At 42.7% G+C, this 21,468-nt stretch overlaps 1 protein-coding gene across 1 annotated transcript in view; it reads left to right on the top strand.

Annotated features, from left to right (window-relative positions):
• The window catches only part of LOC139267482 (EH domain-containing protein 3), a 102,225-nt gene that overhangs the window by 28,077 nt on the left and 52,680 nt on the right, over positions 1–21,468 (top strand). Inside the window, exon 3 of the mRNA XM_070885863.1 lies at positions 7,055–7,152. Within this exon, the coding sequence (XP_070741964.1) occupies positions 7,055–7,152 (98 nt within the window). The remainder of the gene's footprint in view (positions 1–7,054; positions 7,153–21,468) is intronic.

Here is a 21,468-nt window from a genome sequence, read left to right as displayed (position 1 = left end):
GTAGCCCAGGATCCCATAAGCTTTTTTAACTGCTTTCTCAACCTTCCCTGCAATTTGCAACGATTTGTACACAAAAATGCCTAGGGGTCTCTGTTCATGCATTCCCCTTTAGGATTGTACCCTTTAGTTTATATTTACTCCTCTTACATTTTGGTAAAAAGAATATCACTTCACACTTTTCTGTTAAATTTCATTCCACCAGCCTATCTACATCCTCTTGAAGTCCATCACTCTTACTCACTGTTCACTATCATTCTAATTTTTGTTGCATGCAAATTTTGAAATTGTGCCCTGTACATAAAAACATAAATAGGGACAGTGGTAGGCCACCATTCAATAAGATCATGGCTGATCTGATCATGGATTCAGCTCCACTTCCTGCCCACTCCCCATAATCCCTTATCCCCTTATTGTTTAAGAAACTCTGTCTTAAATTTATTCAAAATCCCAGCTTCCACAGCTGAGGCAGCAAATTCTACAGATTTACAACCCTCGGAGGAAATTTTCTCAATTTTAAATGGGTGCCCCCTTATTCTAAGATCATGCCCTCTAATTCTAGTCTTTCCCCATCAGTGGAAACATCCTCTGCATCCATCTTGTCAAGCCCCCTCATAATCTTGTGCATTTTGATACTACAGCCCCTTTGTAATAAAGGCCAAGATACCATTGGCATTCCTGATCATACTATCCTTTTGTTTCATGCACAGGTCCTGCTGTACTGTGGCACTTTGCAATCTTTCTCCATTTAAATAATAACTTACTTTGATTTTATTTTTCTGCCAAGTGCATGACCTCACTTTCCAACATTATACTCCATCTCCAAATTTTTGCCCACATTAAGCCTGCCTGTCCTTTTGCAGATTTTTTTTGTCCCCCTCATTGCTTTTCCTCCCATTTTTGTATCATCAGCAAACTTGGCTGTTACACTGTCCCTTCTTCCAAGTTGTTAATAGAGATTGCAAATTTGTTAAATCATAATATATATCAAGAAAAGCAGTGGTCCTAGAACCAATCCCTAAGGAGCACCACTGTCTCCTCCTTCCAGTCTGAAAAACAAGTCACCACTACTCTTTCCTCACTTAGCCAATTTCATAGCCATGCTGCCACTGTCCCTTTTATTCTATGGCTTTCAACTTTGCAGGCAAGCCATTATGTACCACTTCATCAACACCTTTTGGAAATCCATGTCAACCGCATTGCCTGTGTCAACTCTTTTGTTACCTCACCAAAAAACTTGATCAAGTTGGTTAAACACGATTTGCCTTTAACAAATCTGTGCTGGGATTTCCTTAATTAATCCACACTTGCCCAAGTGACTTAATTTTGTCCCTTACTATTTCTAAAAGTCCCCACTACTGAGTTAAACTGATTGGCCTGAAGTTTCTGGATTTATCTTTACACCCTTTTTTGAACAAGGCTGTAAATTGCATTCCTCTGGCACCTCCCCTGTTTCTAAAGAGGATTGGAATTTTATGGCTGATACATCTGCAGTCTCTTCCTTCACTTCCCTTTGTCCTAGAATGCATCCCATCTGGTTTCAGGTGGTGGATGGTGTGCCAATCAAGTGGACTATTTTGTCCTGGATGGTGTAGTGCTTGAGTGATGTTGGAGCTGCACTCAACTGAGCAAGTGGAGAGTCTTCCATTGCTTTTCTGACTGCCTCGTAGATGGTGGAAAGGCTTTGGGGAGTCAGGAGGTGCGACACTCTCTGCAGATTATCCAATCACTGAACTGCTCTTGTAGCCACTAATGTGGCTGGTTCAGTTCTGGTCAATGGTGACTGCCCCCTCTCAGCTGATGAATCAGTACCCCTCCATGTTGAAAACCACGGTGAGTAGGCAGATGCAGTATAATGTGGATAAATGAGGTTATCCACTTTGGTGGCAAAAACAGGAAGACAATATTATCTGAATGATGACCGATTAGGAAAAGGGGAGGTGCATTGAGACCTGGGTGTCATGGTACATCAGTCATTGCAGGTACAGCAAGCGGTGAAGGCAAATGGCATGTTGGCTTTCATAGCTAGAGGATTTGAGTATAGGAGCAGGGAGGTCTTACTACAGTTGTAGAGAACCTTGGTGAGGCCACACCTTGAATATTGTGTTCAGTTTTGGTCTCCTAATCTGAGGAAGGATGTTCTTGCTATTGAGGGAGTACAGCGAAGGTTCACCAGACTGATTCCTGGGATGGCAGGACTGACATGAGGAGACACTGGCTCAACTGGGCTTGTATCACGAGTTTAGAAGAATGAGGAGATCTCATAGACATATAAAATTCTGACGGGATTGGACAGGTTAGAGCCAGGAAGAATGTTCCCGTTGCTGGGGAGTTCCAGAACCAGGGTTCCCAGTCTAAGAATAAGTGGTAAGCCATTTAGGACTAATGAGGAGAAACTTCTTCACCAAGTGGTTAACCTGTGGAATTCTCTACCGCAGAAAGTTGTTGATGCCAGTTTGTTGGATATATTCAAAAGGGAGTTCCGGCCAAAGGGATCAAGTGGTATCGAGAGAAAGCAGGAAAGGGGTACTGAGGTTGAATGATCAGCCATGATCTTATTGAATGGTGGTGCAGGCTCGAAGGGCTGAATGGCCTACTCCTGCACCTTGTTTCTATGTTTCTAAGCACTGAGGGATGCAAGGGCACAGAATGCACTATGTAGAGGACTTCAATGGCCATTGCCAGACTGGGCCTGCAGCAGGTGTTGAGAATCAACACTGAGGAGAAAAACCTACTTGGGCTTGTCTTCACCAATCTACCTGTCGCAGATGTATCTGTCCTTGACAGCATTGGTAGCAGTGGCCACCTATGTTGCAAATCCACTTTTTTAATAGAACCCTAAAGTGCCATTTTTAGGTCCTTTGCTATTTTTTTTTAGAATCCTTGGATGTATTCATTCACTTAACCAGTGCATTGCTTCAGTATTAAGTATCCCTGCCAATTCTGCTTAACCTCTACTAACTCACTATTCTCCCTGTCTGGTCCTATCTCACATTTCACAATTTTTTTTAAACTGATGTATTGGCAGAATATTTATTGTTTGTATTTTAAGATTCTTTCTTCCTCCTCTGCCTTCCTTCTCTCATTTTCTTCTCTCCCCTCAATCCCTTTCCTTATTTCCTCATTCTCCCATTTCTATCCTGCCATATGATCCACAATATCTTCTTACATTTCACTTCAGCTTGTTCACCTTTTTTCTTAAATCTGTCCTCTCCCAATCTAGTACCCAATTTTTTTTGCTAACAACTTTCCCCTTTCAGTTTGGACCTTAAACCACATATCTTTTTTTGTTACTCACAACTAAAGACAACAACGCCTCTCCTCGTGTGGGCGCATGCACATACTGCTCGAGTCCGACATGTTTTAGGAATTCTATAGCATTTCTCTGCTTACTCCCTACTTGCCGATGAGTGGGTATTTAAAATCTGAAACATTAATTGTATTCATATCCATTTCCCTGATCTTTGTACAGATTTCCTCATCCATTTCCCTCCTGGTTAGGGGTCTATGGTGCAACAACACTAGTTTAATAATCTCTCTCATCTTTGATCTCTTGCCATATTGACTGAACCTTTTTTGCATGTGTCTCTACAGTATGTATTCCCTCTAACACAAATAATGCCTCTCCTCCTTTTCTTTCTTAGCCGGTCCTGAAAAATGTTATAGCTCAATTTTATTTTTCCACTCCTGCCCAGTTTGTGGCCAAGTTTCTGTTGGCCCAACTACATGTATTTCTTCCTGTGACATGATTGCTTCTAATTTACCATGCTTTGTGCATTGCAATACATGCATTTTCTCTTCATATTCAAAGCTTTTTTCCCTAAGCTAACACCTCACTTTTTAGTTCCATCTTTACTTATTAGTTTGATTTGCCTACTCCTATGTCTTTGTATTCTGCATTCTATTTTTTTTAATCTGTGTTTATCTCAGACTTCTACTTCCTAATTTATTTCATTTTTCCTGACTCCTTCCTAATTTAACACTACTTTTCCTTAATCTGTTTGTCCAGTTTGATAACTCCCTTCCTGTTTTGGATGTATCCCATCTGTATGGAGCAGCTCCCCTCTTCCCCAGAACTGGTGCCTGTGCACAGTGCTCCATAAAATGGAAGCACCCTTCCGAACACCATCTTGTGGCAGCATATTGAGCTTCCCTATTCTAGCTGGAAAAGTAATTTGATTATCCTTCCCTATGGTAGCTGGAAAGGTAATTCAATAATTAACACTTGGAGTCCTGCTCCTAAACCTCCTACTTAAAACTCCTTTTGCATGACTTCTCGCCTTTGCTTTCTTGCATATTTGGCTCCCAATTCATTTTTCCAATCTCTTACCATCACAACTGGGAGGCAACAAAGCATTTAGGTCTAGTGCTCGGACTCAAAAGATAGTATCCACTCCTCTAACAATAGGTTCCTATTGCTACTACAGTTTTAACCCCGGGCCCAACACCACCACCACTCGGCCAAAAATGCAATCCATCTGATGGTCCAGCCTAGTCGTCTTCCTCCTACATAAGCCAATGCTTTGAACTTGTTGGAGAGCCATTTCCTCTGGAAGATTCAGCTCTGGTCTGTCCCTCTTCACTTTTCCTGACCTGTGGCACACCCACCTACCTGCCAGTGGGGTTACTGCCCTCTGAAACTGGCTCCAGAAACCTTTCTCATGTATAGGATTGTTTCCAACTCCACCTCCAGTTCTGTGATCTGAGGGAGACACTTTCAGCAGATGTATTTGTTCGAGTTGACATCTGCTACTCCACTTGCACATCCTGCAGGAACTACGCATCACTGTCTGTTCCTGCACTGCAAGTCTCGCTGTGAAGAAAATTGGTTAAGTTTTAATATATTTAAATTTCAATTGAACTACTCTGCTCCTCCTTCCTGTGCTCTGAATCCTACCTCATGCTGAATTCCAGTTTTGAAAATACTGTTTTAATTTTGATCCTACCTGTTACATTTACTCTTGTCCTTTTTTGCTCAAATTCTTGTATTTTTTTCAACTCCCTTGCTGGTGTCCTGTGCTATGGGGTTTGTCCTTTTAACCAGATTTTTCAAATGTAAAATTAATTTTAAAAGTGCACATCGATAGCAAAATGTACTGGTATAAATTTTAGATGTGCTTGCTAATTTGTCACTGAATCACAGGATATGAATCATGTCATGTGTTTGACTATTTGGGTAATCTGTCAAGTCATGGATGTGATTTTGAGCAATAAGGAGTCGAGAGTTATGGGGAGCAGGCAGGGAAGTGGAGTTGAGGCCAGGATCAGATCAACCATGATCTTACTGCATGGTGGAGCAGGCTTGAGGGGCCAAATGGCCTCCTACTGCTATTATGATTTGCTCCCTTACACACGAGTTCAAGATGTTTTCACTAATGAGGTAGGAATTCCATGCTGGAACTGCAACCCTCCACATGGTTGCCATGTTTTATTCTCCAGGGTTTCAACACACTCTCTCTCGGGTAGAGTTTACATGGAGGTTTTTCCAATAACCTGCTGTAAATTCAGCAGGAATTCCCAGAGAATAGGCAGAGACAGCTGCTTATGAAGTTTCTCTGGTTTCACTTAAGTTGCACTGGTGTAAATTCTATCCCCATGAGTTTTTCTTTGGCCCAATGTGTATGCACAAATGTACACAATGACTTGGATTATCAATGCCTTTGGATATGGAGGAGAAAATTGATTTCATGGATAAACATGCCTGGAATTTCCACTGGGGTTTTTCCAAACAAAATGAAGCATGCAGAAGAGTTAATTGCAAGGCTGCATTCTAATCCAGGGATTTGGATCTGAGAAATTGAGAATTGTTTCCAGTAAATGTCTTCACTAAAGTGAAAAAATATATATAGAGAAGTTGAAGCCCATATTGTAGGGTGATACCATTGTTTAAAAAAAAAAATTAGATGAGAAATCATAAATATGGAAGTTCTTTGTTCAAAAAAATATATATTCTTGTGATCTGTCGCTGGCCATTCCTTTGATGCCATTGTACTGTACAATGGAGTGGTTTGGGTCGGTTAAGTGTTGTGTATTTAGTGTGGGTCTGGAATCGTATAAGCCAGGTAAGGATGTTGGGTTTTTCATTAAAACATGTTGCTAAATCAGTTGACAACAGGGGTCACTTTTACTGGTACCAGCTTTTTATTTCTAGATTTGTAAAAATTGAATTCAGTTCTCAAATTGGGATTTGAATTCATGTTCTCTGGATTATTGGTCTAGACTTATGAATTATAATGTCCAGTAACATAACCATTACTCTACCATACCCATGTCCTCACTTGCAGAGAACATAAAAGGGCTTTCCTGGCCTACAACAATTAAAAAAAAAAAAAAAAAAATATGGTCGCTAGTATAGAGATGTGCAAGGCAGCCCACAGTTCATCAATTTTTTTTTTTCCCACCCTCACCAGTGTTGAGCACCTAGCCTGTGCTAGTTTGTTAATGTGATGGCTCAAGAGGTTGTAACTTGCTGTATAAAGATTCAGACAAAACCAAATTCTAGCACTCTATATCCACCTGACTGAAGATTGTATTTTATAAACTATGCTATGATTGGAATATTTCATTTCCAAATAAATTATTTACATTATTGTGCCTTGTAACTTAATAAATTCTGCCTAAAATGCAGCTTCTGTATCCCTGCACATCTTCATACAAGATTAGACCTTCTAGCCACATGGCAAATTAGCAGGAGTGGAGTCCTCCAACCATAAAACTTAATGAGATGGGGAAAAAAAAAATGAAGATGATCATTTGGCCATGGTCTTGTCATTATAAACCTCTTAATATTGAACAACAGGATCTCAGGAGTTCCAATGAATACACAAACCATTCGTCTTTCAGGTTGTAACCTTATCAAAACAAAGTAATGCAGACCTATCCATTCCAGTTCTTCTACTCTTTAAATGCCTATTCTAATAGTATTGCAATCTATGAATTAAACCCCATTGTGTGTGTATATATATTTTACAAAATTATTCATTGTGAAATTGCAGCATTATTTCATGAAGTCTTAATAGTTAATGGGATTTGAAACACAAAATTGTTTGTCTTCTAGATTTATGTGCGCCCAGTTGCCGAATTCTGTGCTTGAAAGCATTAGCATCATTGACACCCCTGGTATCCTGTCTGGAGAGAAGCAGCGCATCAGCCGAGGTGAAATTTTACTTTGAATTGGTTGTTTTTTAGTACAATTTCAACTTGAGAATTATGCGGATGCCAGTTTATTGCAGGGTCCTTACTCAAGGTACCAACCAGTATCAGTAAATAAACTTTTTAAATGCACTTGGCAATATGATATTCTAACTCATTGTATGATCAATTCAATAATACAAGTTGTTTCATTTAAGGAAGATGGAAAACTATTGTCCTCAAAGCTATAATTAAAAGCAGTACAAGGTATTCAGTACTTTTTTTTTGTAACACTTATTTCCACATTATCAGACTCTAGATATATTATCAAGTTTCCATAAAAGGTGCAGAGAACTTGTACAAGGTGGGAGTTATCGAAAATAGGTGTAGGAGTAGGCCATTTGGCCCTTCGAGCCTGCGCCACCATTCAATAAGATCATGGCTGATCATTCTCTCAGTACCCCGTTCCTGCTTTCTGTGGGAGCAGCGTCGGAGCGGCCTATATAGGCCCAGCAGGTGTTCCACAGGCAGCGGCAGTAGGTGAGAGGCGGGAGTGCGTGGTGTCGGAGCGGCCTATAAAGGCGTACCGGTGCAGCTACAGCGGGGAGAGAAGGCAAAAAAGTAGTAGAAAGTAATCAAAAGGTGACATCACAGCCAAGGGGGTAAGTGATTGGCTGGTGATTGGTGAGTAGCTTTTCTTTTTCTTTTTTATATTAGTAAGTAAACTAACATTGTTACCAATTTAAGGGTATCTAAGGGTTAAGGCATGGCAGGAGAGCTTGGTCACGAGTTATGCTCCTCCTGTACCATGTGGGAACTCGGGGACACTTCCGGTGTCCCTGACGACTATGTGTGAAGTGTATCCGCCTCCATCTCCTGACGGACCACGTTGCAGAATTGGAGCTGAGGGTGGATTCACTCTGGAGCATCCACGATGCTGAGAATGACATAAGTGGCACGTGTAGTGAGTTGGTCTTGCCGCATGAGAAGGATCCACAGCCAGCTAGGGAATGGAAGACCAGCAGGAATAGTACAAAAGGTAGTGCAGGGGTCCCATCTGGTCATCCCCCTGCAAAACAGATGCACTGCTTTGAGTGCTGTTGAGGGAGATGACTCCTCAGGGGAGAGCAGCAGCAGCCAAGTTCATGGCACCGTGGCTGGCTCTGTTGTACAGGAGGGCATGAAAAAGAGTGGGAGAGCGATAGTGATAGGGGATTCAATCATAAGGGGAATAGATAGGCGTTTCTGCGGCCGCAACCGAGACTCCAGGATGGTATGTTGCCTCCTTGGTGCAAGGGTTAAGGATGTCTCCGAGCGAGTGCAGGACATTCTTAAAAAGGGAGGGTGAACAGCCAGTTGTCGTGGTGCACACTGGTACCAACGACATAGGTTTAAAAAAAAAAGGGGTGAGGTCCTATGAGACGAATTTAAGGAGCTAGGAGCTAAATTTAAAAAGTAGGACCTCAAAAGTAGTAATCTCGGGATTGCTACCAGTGCCACGTGCTAGTCAGAGTAGGAATTGCAGGATAGCACAAATGAATATGTGGCTTGAGTAGTGGTGCAACGGAGGGATTCAAATTTGTGGGGCATTGGAACAGGTTCTGGGGAGGTGGGACCAGTACAAACTGGACGGTCTGCACTTGGGCAGGACTGGAACCAAAGTCCTAGGGGGAGTGTTTGCTAGTGCTGTTGGGGGAGTTAAACTAATATGGCAGGGAAATGGGAACCAATACAGGGAGACAGGGAAACAAAAAGGAGACAAAAACAAAAGACAAAAGAGATGAGTAAAAGTGGAGGGCAGAGAAACCAAAGGCAAGAGTATGAGAAGAAGCTTGCAGGGAACATTAAGACGGATTGCAAAAGTTTCTATAGATATGTAAAGAGAAAAAGGTTAGTAAAGACAAATGTAGGTCCCCTGCAGTCAGAATTAGGGGAAGTCATAACGGGGAACAAAGAAATGGCGGACCAATTGAACAAGTACTTTGGTTCGGTATTCACGAAGGAGGACACGAACAACCTTCCGGTTATAAAAGGGGTCGGGGGGTCTAGTAAGGAGGAGGAACTGAGGGAAATCCTTATTAGCCGGGAAATTGTGTTGGGGAAATTGATGGGATTGAAGGCCGATAAATCCCCAGGGCCTGATGGACTGCATCCCAGAGTACTTAAGGAGGTGGCCTTGGAAATAGTGGATGCGTTGACAGTCATTTTCCAACATTCCATTGACTCTGGATCAGTTCCTATGGAGTGGAGGGTAGCCAATGTAACCCCACTTTTTAAAAAAGGAGGGAGAGAGAAAACAGGGAATTATAGACCGGTCAGCCTGACATCGGTAGTGGGTAAAATGATGGAATCAATTATTAAGGATGTCATAGCAGTGCATTTGGAAAGAGGTGACATGATAGGTCCAAGTCAGCATGGATTTGTGAAAGGGAAATCATGCTTGACAAATCTTCTGGAATTTTTTGAGGATGTTTCCAGTAGAGTGGATAAGGGAGAACCAGTTGATGTGGTATATTTGGACTTTCAGAAGGCGTTCGACAAGGTCCCACACAAGAGATTGATGTGCAAAGTTAGAGCACATGGGATTGGGGGTAGTGTACTGACATGGATTGAGAACTGGTTGTCAGACAGGAAGCAAAGAGTAGGAGTAAATGGGTACTTTTCAGAATGGCAGGCAGTGACTAGTGGGGTACCGCAAGGTTCTGTGCTGGGGCCCCAGCTGTTTACACTGTACATTAATGATTTAGATGAGGGGATTAAATGTAGTATCTCCAAATTTGCGGATGACACTAAGTTGGGTGGCAGTGTGAGCTGCGAGGAGGATGCTGTGAGGCTGCAGAGCGACTTGGATAGGTTGGGTGAGTGGGCAAATGCATGGCAGATGAAGTATAATGTGGATAAATGTGAGGTTATCCACTTTGGTGGTAAAAACAGAGACAGACTATTATCTGAATGGTGACAGATTAGGAAAAGGGGAGGTGCAAAGAGACCTGGGTGTCATGGTACATCAGTCATTGAAGGTTGGCATGCAGGTGCAGCAGGCGGTTAAGAAAGCAAATGGCATGTTGGCCTTCATAGCAAGGGGATTTGAGTACAGGGGCAGGGAGGTGTTGCTACAGTTGTACAGGGCATTGGTGAGGCCACACCTGGAGTATTGTGTACAGTTTTGGTCTCCTAACCTGAGGAAGGACATTCTTGCTATTGAGGGAGTGCAGCGAAGGTTCACCAGACTGATTCCCGGGATGGCGGGACTGACCTATCAAGAAAGACTGGATCAACTGGGCTTGTATTCACTGGAGTTCAGAAGAATGAGAGGGGACCTCATAGAAACATATAAAATTCTGACAGGGTTAGACAGGTTAGATGCAGGAAGAATGTTCCCAATGTTGGGGAAGTCCAGAACCAGGGGTCACAGTCTAAGGATAAGGGGTAAGCCATTTAGGACCGAGATGCGGAGGAACTTCTTCACCCAGAGAGTGGTGAACCTGTGGAATTCTCTACCACAGAAAGTTGTTGAGGCCAATTCACTAAATATATTCAAAAAGGAGTTAGATGAGGTCCTTACTGCTAGGGGGATCAAGGGGTATGGCGAGAAAGCAGGAATGGGGTACTGAAGTTGAATGTTCAGCCATGAACTCATTGAATGGCGGTGCAGGCTAGAAGGGCCGAATGGCCTACTCCTGCACCTATTTTCTATGTTTCTATGTTTCTAAAAAGGGCCACTGAATATAAAAGGGCTGCAGGAGAAGTCAAAACTAAAAATCATGGTTTAAAAACTAGGATGAAAGCACTCTACCTAAATGCACGCAGCATTCGAAATAAAGTAAATGAGCTGACGGCACTAATCATTACAAATGGGTATGATTTGGTGGCCATTATAGAAACATGGTTGCAGGGTGGCTAAGACTGGGAATTAAACATACAGGGGTATCTGACGATTCAGAAAGATCGGCAAGAAGGGAAAGGAGGTGGGATAGCTCTGTTAATAAAAGATATCAGGTCAGTTGTGAGGGATGATATTGGCTCCAATGAACAAAATGTTGAATCATTGTGGGTGGAGATTAGAGATAGTAAGGGGAAAAAGTCACTGGTCAGCGTAGTTTATAGGCCCCCAAATAATAACTTCACGGTGGGGTGGGCAATAATCAAGGGAATAATGGAGGCATGTGAAAAAGGAACGGCAGAAGTCATGGGGGATTTTAACCTACATATCGATTGGTCAAATCAAATCGCACGGGGTAGCCTGGAGGAGGAATTCATAGAAAGCATACGGGATTGTTTCTTAGAACAGTATGTAACAGAACCTACAAGAGAGCAAGCCATCTTAGATTTGGTCCTGTGTAATGAGACAGGAAAAATAAACGATCTCCTAATAAAAGATCCTCTGAGTGATCACAATATGGTTGAATTTGTAATACAGATTGAGGATGAGAAAGTTGTCAAACGAGCGTACTATACTTAAACAAAGGGGACTACAGTGGGATGAGGGTAGAGTTGGCTAAAGTAGACTGGAAACAAGGACTAAATGGTGGCACAATTGAGGAACAGTGGAGGACTTTTAAGGAGCTCTTTCATATTGCGCAACAAAAATATATTCCAGTGAAAAAGAAGGGCGGCAAGAGAAGGGATAACCAGCCGTGGATAACCAAGGAAATAAAGGAAAGTATCAAATCAAAGACCAATGCATATAAGGTGGCCAAGGTTAGTGGGAAACTAGAGGATTGGGAAAATTTTAAGCAACAGCAAAGAATGACTAAAAAAGCAATAAAGAAAGGGAAGATAGAATATGAAGGTAAACTTGTGCAAAACATAAAAACAGATAATAAAAGCTTTTACAGATATATAAAATGGAAAAGAGTGACTAAAGTAAAAGTTGGTCCCTTAGAAGATGAAAAGGGGGATTTAATAATGGGAAATGTGGAAATGGCTGAGACCTTAAACAATTATTTTGCTTCTGTCTTCACAGTGGAAGACACAAAAACCATGCCAAAATTTGCAGGCCACAGGAATGTGGGAAGGGAGGACCTTGAGACAATCACTATCACTAGGGGGGTAGTGCTGGACAGGCTAATGGGACTGAAGGTAGACAAGTCCCCTGGTCCTGATGAAATGCATCCCAGGGTATTAAAAGAGATGGTGGACGTTATAGCAGATGCATTTGTTATAATCTACCAAAATTCTCTGGACTCTGGGGAGGTACCAGTGGATTGGAAAGCAGCTAATGTAACGCCTCTGTTTATAAAAAAAAAAAGGGGGCAGGCAAAAGGCAGCTAACTATAGGCCGGTTAGTTTGACATCTGTAGTGGGGAAAATGCTTGAAACTATCATTAAGGAAGAAATAGCGGGACATCTAGATATGAATAGTGCAATCAAGCAGACGCAGCATGGATTCATGAAAGGGAAATCATGTTTAACTAATTTACTGGAATTCTTTGAGGATATAACGAGCATGGTGGATAGAGGTGTACCGATGGATGTGGTGTATTTAGATTTCCAAAAAGCATTTGATAAGGTGCCACACAAGGTTACTGCAGAAGATAAAGGTACGCGGAGTCAGAGGAAATCTATTAGCATAGATAGAGAATTGGCTGGCGAACAGAAAGCAGAGAGTCGGGATAAATGGGTCCTTTTCCGGTTGGAAATCAGTGGTTAGTGGTGTGCCACAGGGATCAGTGCTGGGACCACAACTGTTTACAATATACATAGATGACCTGGAAGATGGGACAGTGTAGCGTAACAAAATTTGCAGATGACACTAAGATTAGTGGGAAAGCGGGTTGTGTAGAGGGCTGAGAGGCTGCAAGGAGATTTGGATAGGTTAAGCGAATGGGCTAAGGTTTGGCAGATGGAATACAATGTTGGAACGTGTGAGGTCATCCACCTTGGGTGGGGGGGGGGGGAGAAACAGTAAAAGGGAATATTATTTGAATGGGGAGAAATTACAACATGCTGTGGTGCAGAGGGACCTGGGGGTCCTTGTGCATGAATCCCAAAAGGTTAGTTTACAGGTGCAGCAGGTAATCAGGAAGGCGAATGGAATGTTGGCCTTCATTGCGAGAGGGATGGAGTACAAAAGCAGGGAGGTCTTGCTGCAACTGTATAAGGTATTGATAAGGCCGCACCTGGAGTACTGCGTGCAGTTTTGGTCACCTTACTTAAGGAAGGATATTCTAGCTTTGGAAGGGGCACAGAGACGATTCACTAGGCTGATTCCAGAAATGAGGGGGTTACCTTATGATAGATTGAGTAGACTGGGTCTTTACTCCTTGGAGTTCAGAAGGATGAGGGGTGATCTTATAGAAACATTTAAAATCATGAAAGGGATAGACAAGATAGAGGCATAGAGGTTGTTTCCACTGGTCGGGGAGACTAGAACTCGGGGGCACAGCCTCAAAATACGGAGGAGCCAATTTAAAACCGAGTTGAGAAGGAATTTCTTCTCCCAGAGGGTTGTGAATCTGTGGAATTCTCTGCCCAAGGAAGCAGTTGAGGCTAGCTCATTGAATGTTTTCAAGTCAAAGATAGATAGATTTTTAACCAATAAGGGAATTGAGGGTTACGGGGAGAGGGCAGGTAAGTGGAGCTAAGTCCACGACCAGATCAGCCATGATCTTATTGAATGGCGGAGCAGGCTCGAGGTGCTAGATGGCCTACTCCTGTTCCTAATTCTTGTATTCTTATGTTCTTATGTTCTCTCCATACCCCTTGATCCCTTTAGCCGTAAGGGCCATATCCAACTCCCTCTTGAATATAGCCAATGAACTGGTTGCAACAACTCTCTGCAGTAGGGAATTCCACAGGTTAACAACTGAGTGAAGAAGTTTCTCCTCATCTCTGTTCTAAATGGCCTACCCCTTATGCTAAGACTGTTCCCTGGTTCTGGACTTCCCCCAACATCAGGAACATTCTTCCCGCATCTAACCTGTCCAGTCCCGTCAGAATTTTATGTTTCTATGAGATCCCTTCTCGTCCTTCTAAACTCCAGTGTATAAAAGCCCAGTTGATCCAGTCTCGTATGTCAGTCCTGTCATCCCAGGAATCAGTCTGGTGAACCTTCGCTGCAATCCCTCAATAGCCAGAATGCCCTTCCTCAGAAGACCAAAACAGAACACAATATTCCAGGTGAGGCCTCACACAGGCCCTGTACAACTGCAATAAGACCTCCTTGTTCCAATACTCAAATCCCCTAGCTATGAAGGCCAACATGCCATTTGCCTTCTTCACAGCCTGCTGTACTTGCATGCCAGCTTTCCATGGCCGATGTACCATGACACCCAGGTCTCATTGCACCTCCCCTTTTCCTAATCTGCCACCATCCAGATAATATTCTGCCTTTGTTTTTGCCCCCAAAGTGGATAACCTCACATTTATCCACATTATACTGCATCTGTCATGTATTTGCCCACTCACCTAATCTGTCCAAGTCACCCTGCAGCCTGTTGGCATCCTCCTCACAGCTCACACCACCACCCAGTTTAGTGTCATCTGCAAACTTGGAGATATTACACTCCATCCTTCATCTAAATCATTGATGTATATTGTAAAGAGCTGGGGTCCCAGCACTGAGCCCTGCGGCACCCCACTTAGTCACTGCCTGCCATTCTGAAAAGGACCCGTTTATCCCGACTCTCTGCTTCTTGTCTGTCAACCAGTTCTCTATCCACGTCAGTACATTACCCCCAATACCATGTGCTTTGATTTTGCACACCAATCTCGTGTGGGACCATGTCAAAAGCCTTTTGAAAGTCCAAATATACCACATCCACTGGTTCTCCCTTGTCTACTCTACTAGTTACATCCACACAAAATTCCAGAAGATTTGTCAAGCATGATTTCCCTTTCATAAATCCATGCTGACTTGGACCAATCCTGTCACTGCTTTCCAAATGTGCTGCTATTTCATCTTTAATAATTTATTCCAACATTTTCCCCACTACTGATGTCAGGCTAACCTGTTTTTTTTTCTCTCCCTCCCTTTTTTAAAAAGTGGTGTTACAGTAGCTAACCTCCAGTCCATAGGAACTGATCCAGAGTTGATACGGTTGGAAAATGATCACCAATGCATCCACTATTTCTATGGCCACTTCCTTAAGTACTCTGGGATGCAGACTCAGGCCCTGGGGATTTATTTGCCTTCAATCCCATCAATTTCCCTAACACAATTTCCCACCGAATGAGGATTTCCTTCAGTTCCTTCTCACTAGACCCTTGGTCCCCTAGTACTTACAGCAGGTTGTGTTTTCCTTTGTGAAGACAGAACCAAAGTATTTATTCAACTAGTCTGCCATTTCTTTGTTCCCCCATTTATAAATTCACCTGAATCTGACTACAAGGGACCTACGTTTGTCTTCACGAATCTTTTTCTCTTCACATCTATAGAAGCTTTTGCAGTCTTTATGTTCCTGGCAAGCTTCCTCTCATAGTCTGTTTTCCCCCTCCTAATTAAACCATTTGTCCTCTTCTGCTGAGTTCTAAATTTCTCAGTCCTCAAGTTTGCTGCTTTTTCTGGCCAATTTATATGCCTCTTCTTTGGATTTAACATTATCCTTAATTTCCTTTGTTAGCCACAGTTGAGTCACTTTCCCCATTTAATTTTTACACCAGACAGGGATGTACAATTGAAGTTCATCCATGTGATCTTTAAATGTTTGATGTTGCCTATCCACAGTCAACCCTTTAAGTATCATTTGCCAGTCTATTCTAGCCAATTCATGACTCGTACCATCAAAGTTATCTTTCCTTAAGTTCAGGACCCTAGTCTCTGAATTAACTGTCACTCTCCATCTTAATAAAGAATTCTACCATATTATGGTCACTCTTTCCCCAAGGGGCCTTGCACAAGATTGCTAATTAGTCCTTTCTCATTGCACATCACCCAGTCTAGGATGGCTAGCCCTCTAGTTGGTTCCTTGACATATTGGTCTAAAACCATCCCTAATACATGCCAGGAAATCTTCCCTCACCATATTGCTACCAGTTTGGTTAGCCCAATCTATATGTAGATTAGTCGCCCATGATAACTGCTGTACCTTTATTGCACGTGTCCCTAATTTCTTTGATGCAGTCCCCAACCTCACTACTACTGTTTGGTAGTCTGTACACCTCCCACTAGTGTTTTCTGTCCTTTGGTATTCTGCAGCTCCACCCATACAGATTCCACATCATCCAAGCTAATGTCCTTCCTTACCATTAATTTCCTCTTTAACCAGCAATGCTACCCCCATCCTTTTCCTTTCTGAATGTTGAATACCCCTGGATGTTAAGTTCCCAGCCTTGGTCACCCTGGAGCCACTGTGATGCCAGTTATATCATATTCACTAATTGCTGCCTGTGCAGTTAACTTGCCCACCTTATGAATATTTCTCGCATTGAGGCAGAGCCTTCAGGCTTGTCTTTTTAACACACTTTGCCCTTTTGGAATTTTGCTGTAATGTGGCCCTTGGATTTCTCTGCCCTCCACTTTTGCTTTTCTTTCTTTCTATCTTTTGCTTCTCCCCCATTCTACTTCCCTGTGTCTCCCTGCATAGGTTCCTATCCCCCTGCCATATTAATTTACCCCCTCCCCCAACAGCACTAGCAAACACACTTCTCTTCCTCTCCCCCCCCCCAAGGACATTGGTTCCAGTCCTGCCCAGGTCCGGTTTGTACTGGTCCCACCTCCCCCATAATTCTGGTTCCAATGCCCCAGGAATTTGAATTCCTCCCTTCTGCACCACTCCTCAAGCCACATATTCATCTGAGCTATCCTGCAATTCCTACTCTGACTAGCACTTGGCACTGGTAGCAATCCTGAGATTACTAGCTTTTTTGAGGTCCTACTTTTTGAATTCACTCCTAGCTCCCTAAATTCATCTTGTTGGACCTCCTCCTGTTTTTTACCTATATCGTTGGTATCTATATGCACCACAACTGGCTGTTTACCCTCCTGCAATAAAATGTCCTGCAACAGCTCAGACATCCTTGACCCTTACACCAGGGAGGCAACATACTATTTTGGAGTCTTGCTTTATCTGAGGGAATTTTTCTTGGATGAATTCATTTTGTGGCAGTTGCTATGATGAATAAAATATACTAACTAGCATTTCCTTTGAATAAATTGTGTGGAATGACCTGATGTCCCAGCAAATAGTCCTTAAATAAATATTTTCATGTGTACTGGGTGAGAGTCATATTATTCTGTTATTTCTTTAATTCCCCTGTGCAGCTGCAGTTTTAATCTCTGCTTTTTCCTTTTTATACCAACTTGAATGTTTTTTTCCATTTCCCTGTTCTTTTTTTTTTAAATGATGCTCATCTGTAATATATCCTCACCTTCAGGAAGGGCCAATGGCTGGAAACACTGATCAGTTTTTCTATGGATGCTGTCTGACCTGAATCTTTCCAACTTTTTCTGTTATTGAAGGGTGGATTTGTTTTAATAGCACTGGTGTTGCATACACAGCGAGTGGTACTATTTGTTCAGGAAAGGTGAGTGGTCATCATGCAGTTCTTGGGCCAGGGGGTTGTAAAGCTAATACCTTGACTGTTAGAATGTCCAGGTCGTGCGCTCACGCTCCTTTTTTCCTCCCACCCTACCAGGCAACCTCTTGCTTCTCGATAGCAAGTGATTCATCATACTCTGCAGTGGGATAGGGTGTGTGGAGTGGTGGGAAAGAGGAAGAGGCTGAGCATAAAAACTAGTGCTAGTCATTTACACTCCAAAGCCAGAAACTGGCAGAAGGGAGTTCACCTGAGATGACTGGCAGAAGGGAGTCTACTGTGACCCCAGAAATGCAAATAGAATTGAATATATCCTTGTTGCTTCCCTGAAAAAAATATAGTGGAAGTTGGATGTAATTACTTGCTCCTCAGCATATAGAATACCACTGGAGAAGAATGCACATAAATCAGTCATAAAATGACCAGGGCAGTGGACAAGTTCCAGAGATTGTACAGATTATCCAGAACTCTTGGGACCTGGCCTGATCTGGATAAGGGATTTTTCTGGATGAGATGTGGTCACGTTAAATTGGATGGTACAGGTACTGAGCAAGGTGATATCGGGGCTGGCTTGCTTAGGGCTGGGAGTGTGGCAGTGAGATCATGAGGTGAACCGCGGGGTCAGGCCAGCGATTGCGGGAGTCGGCAGCGAGGAAGGATTCAATGTATTCATGTTGGAGTTCTGCACATGTACCACCCGGTGGCTGGGAATGGTTCCAGATAAGGGAGGTTCAATCTGTATTCAAACTCTGGCATTATTTCTTCAAATGTGAAGGCTCTGATTTACAGAGACATTGGTAGGCATATTTCAGACAGGGAAGAAATCAGGAACTATTCGGCCTAATCTTTTCATGCAGCTAACTTAAGGAGCATTGGGCTGAATCTGCCCCACTTGAGTGCTTCCACATGAAGAAATCTTCAAAGGCTAATGTGTTGCCCTTTTTGTTTGCTGAGGAAGAATGCCTTGTTGGGCCTGCCATGCTTTGTTTTTTGCACAGTGAATTGATCCTGGTCAATTTTCCCATGGTTGGGTCCATATAATGTCTGCCTGCCTGCCCCAGACATGGGAGCCTGTCTGGAAGCAGTGAGAACAACAACAGCAGGCTTTTGGCACCTCCTGCAGTGTAGCAAGGGCAATGGCCTTTGTGGCTCGGCACAAAATGCCTTGGCCTATCAGTCTTGTCCAATTACGCAGGCTTTGTTGCCCTTCAACTTTCAACCACCCTCACCATCAATAGCTATGCTGGACACCAGGTGCACACCAGCAGTCTTTGAACCCTGCATAGTTATGGGTATGAATGACCATAGGTGGATTGTATGGCGCATTTACATCTAATATAAAACCTACCTATCTTTGGGCAGATGCATTGTACACCACCTGTCTCCTTACTGCAGAATGGGAAGCCAGCAAAATGACTTCCAAAGAGCTTCTTGGCCCAGTCTGAGTTATGTCCATTAAATTGAGTGGGAAATCAAGGATAGCCTGTAACTAGAATATGCCTGTTCTGAATCAAACATTTAAACCTCATTGAATATTTTCTTGGCATAACAATCAGCTGAATGATGCATATGTTTGGCATGGTGAAGGCTTTGATTAGATTATCACTATGATAAAAAATACTTTCCTCCAGTATACTGGAGAAGTTTCATTGCTGTCAGTAGAAACTGGGCAATGTTGAAGGAGTTTACTTTAAAAAAAAAATCACCATGCCAAGTTTTTATAGCTCTTGGGGAAACTAAATAAAATGCTCTTGAATTGCCTCCACAACATTTTTGAACTGCTGCCAGTAATGTAATAGTGAATATATTTTATATCAAGTCTTAATCTTGCAAAAGTGTATTTTTTAAATGTAATTGATCTACAGTATATGATACAATGTTGACCTTATTTGTTCTCTAGCTAATACTGATGAGGTTGTATTGTCCATCCCCTGCTGCCCTGAAGGTAGTTGTGGGCCACCTTCAACTGCTGCAATCCTTGTGCTGATCCTGAGGTTTAAGATGGGATGTTTTGAAGATTATTCCCATGATGATATTGTGTGGGTGGTGGGGAAGAGAAAGGGTAACTTGGTGATTTCTTGAAGTGTATTCTAACTGTAACTGCAGTTCACTGGTGATGGAGAGAATGGATTTTGAGTCCAGTGGCATGGGTACCAATTGGTCTGGCCCAGTTGGGCTTCTTGAGCAATGTTGTGCAAGTACCCATCCAGGTGAGTGGCACGTTTCATCACATTCCTGACTTGAGTCTTGAGGTCAGATGGTGAACCATTTCAGAGTAGCCAGCCTCAGCTCTGCTCTTCTAGCCACGGTGTAGATACAGTTGGTCCAGTAAAGCTTCTGGTTAGTGTTGATCCCTCAAATGTTTATGGTGGTGCCACTGAATTTTAGGGGAAATCGCAGGTCTATCTCTGAAATGATCATTACCTGGCACTTAAGAACAGGAGTAGGCCATTTGGCCCCTTGAGCCTACAGAACTATTGCATAAGATCATGGCTGATCTGATCATTGACTGAGCTCCACTTCCCTGCCTGCTCCCCATAAGCCTTTACACTCATTGCTCAAAAATCTGTGTATCTGCCTTAAATATATTCAATAACCCAGCCTCCACAGCTCTGGGGCAGAGAATTCCATAGATTTACAACCCTCAGGAAATTTCTTCGTCTTAGTTTTTTAACCCCTTATTCTATGTCTTAGTTTTAGTTTCCCCTGAGTGGAAATATCCTCTCTGCATCCACCTTGTCGAGCCTCCTCATTATCTTATGTTTCAATAAGATCACCTCTCATTCTTCTGAACTCCAATGTGTATAGGCTCAACCTATCTTATCAACCTCCTCATCTCCAGAATCACCTAGTGAACCTTCTCTGAACAGCCTCCAATGCAAGTATATCCTTCCTTAAATATGGAGACCAAAACTGAATGCAGTACTCCAGGTGAAGCCTTACAACTGTACAAGGTATTGGTAACAGGACTTCTCTGCTTTTATGCTCCATCCTTCTTGCAATAAAGGCCAACATTCCATGTGCCTTCCTGATTACTTGCTGTACCTGCATATTCTGTGTTTCATGCACAAGGTCCCTCTGTACTGCAGCACTTTGCAATTTTTCTCCCTTTAAATTACAATTTCTACTTTTCTACTTTTTCTGCTGCAGTGGATAACCTCATTATACACCATCTGCCAAATTTGTGCCCACTCACTTAGCCTGCCTATATCCCTTTGCAGATTTTTGTGTCCTGCTCACAATTTGCTCTCCCACCCATCTTTGTATCAGCAAACTTGGCAACATTACACTGACTCTTCTTCCAAGCCATTAATATATATTATAATTAGTTGAGGACCCAGCACCGATCCCTGCAGCATCCCACTAGTCACTGTTTGCCAACTGGAAAATGACCCATTTATCCTGACTGTTTTCTGTTTATTAGCCAATCCTCTATTCATACTGATATATTACCCCCAACCCCATGAACTTTTATCTTGTGCAGTAATCTTATGTAGCACCTTATCAAATGCCTTCTGGAAATCCAAATACACCATCTGTTTCCTCTTTATCCACCCTGCTCGTTACATCCTCAAACTCCAGCAAATTTGTCAAACATGATTTCCCTTTCATAAAACCATGCTGATTCTGGTTGGTATCATGCTTTTCCAAATGTCCTGCTACTGCTTCCTTAATGGACTCCAGCATTTTCCCAACGACACGAGGGCTAACTGGTCTATGGTTTCCTACTCTCTTTCTGCCTCCTTTTTTTTTTTAAAAATAGTGTTACATTTGCGGTTTTCCAATCGGCTGGGACTGCCCCATAATCCATGGAATTTTGGTAGATCACAACCAATGCATCCAATATCTCTGCAGCCACTT

The sequence above is a fragment of the Pristiophorus japonicus genome, chromosome 7, assembly GCF_044704955.1.
Source record: "Pristiophorus japonicus isolate sPriJap1 chromosome 7, sPriJap1.hap1, whole genome shotgun sequence".
In the NCBI taxonomy this organism is placed as follows: domain Eukaryota; kingdom Metazoa; phylum Chordata; class Chondrichthyes; family Pristiophoridae; genus Pristiophorus; species Pristiophorus japonicus.
The sequence above is the reverse complement of the archived record's forward strand: the minus strand, read 5'-3'. Positions and strand labels throughout refer to the sequence as shown.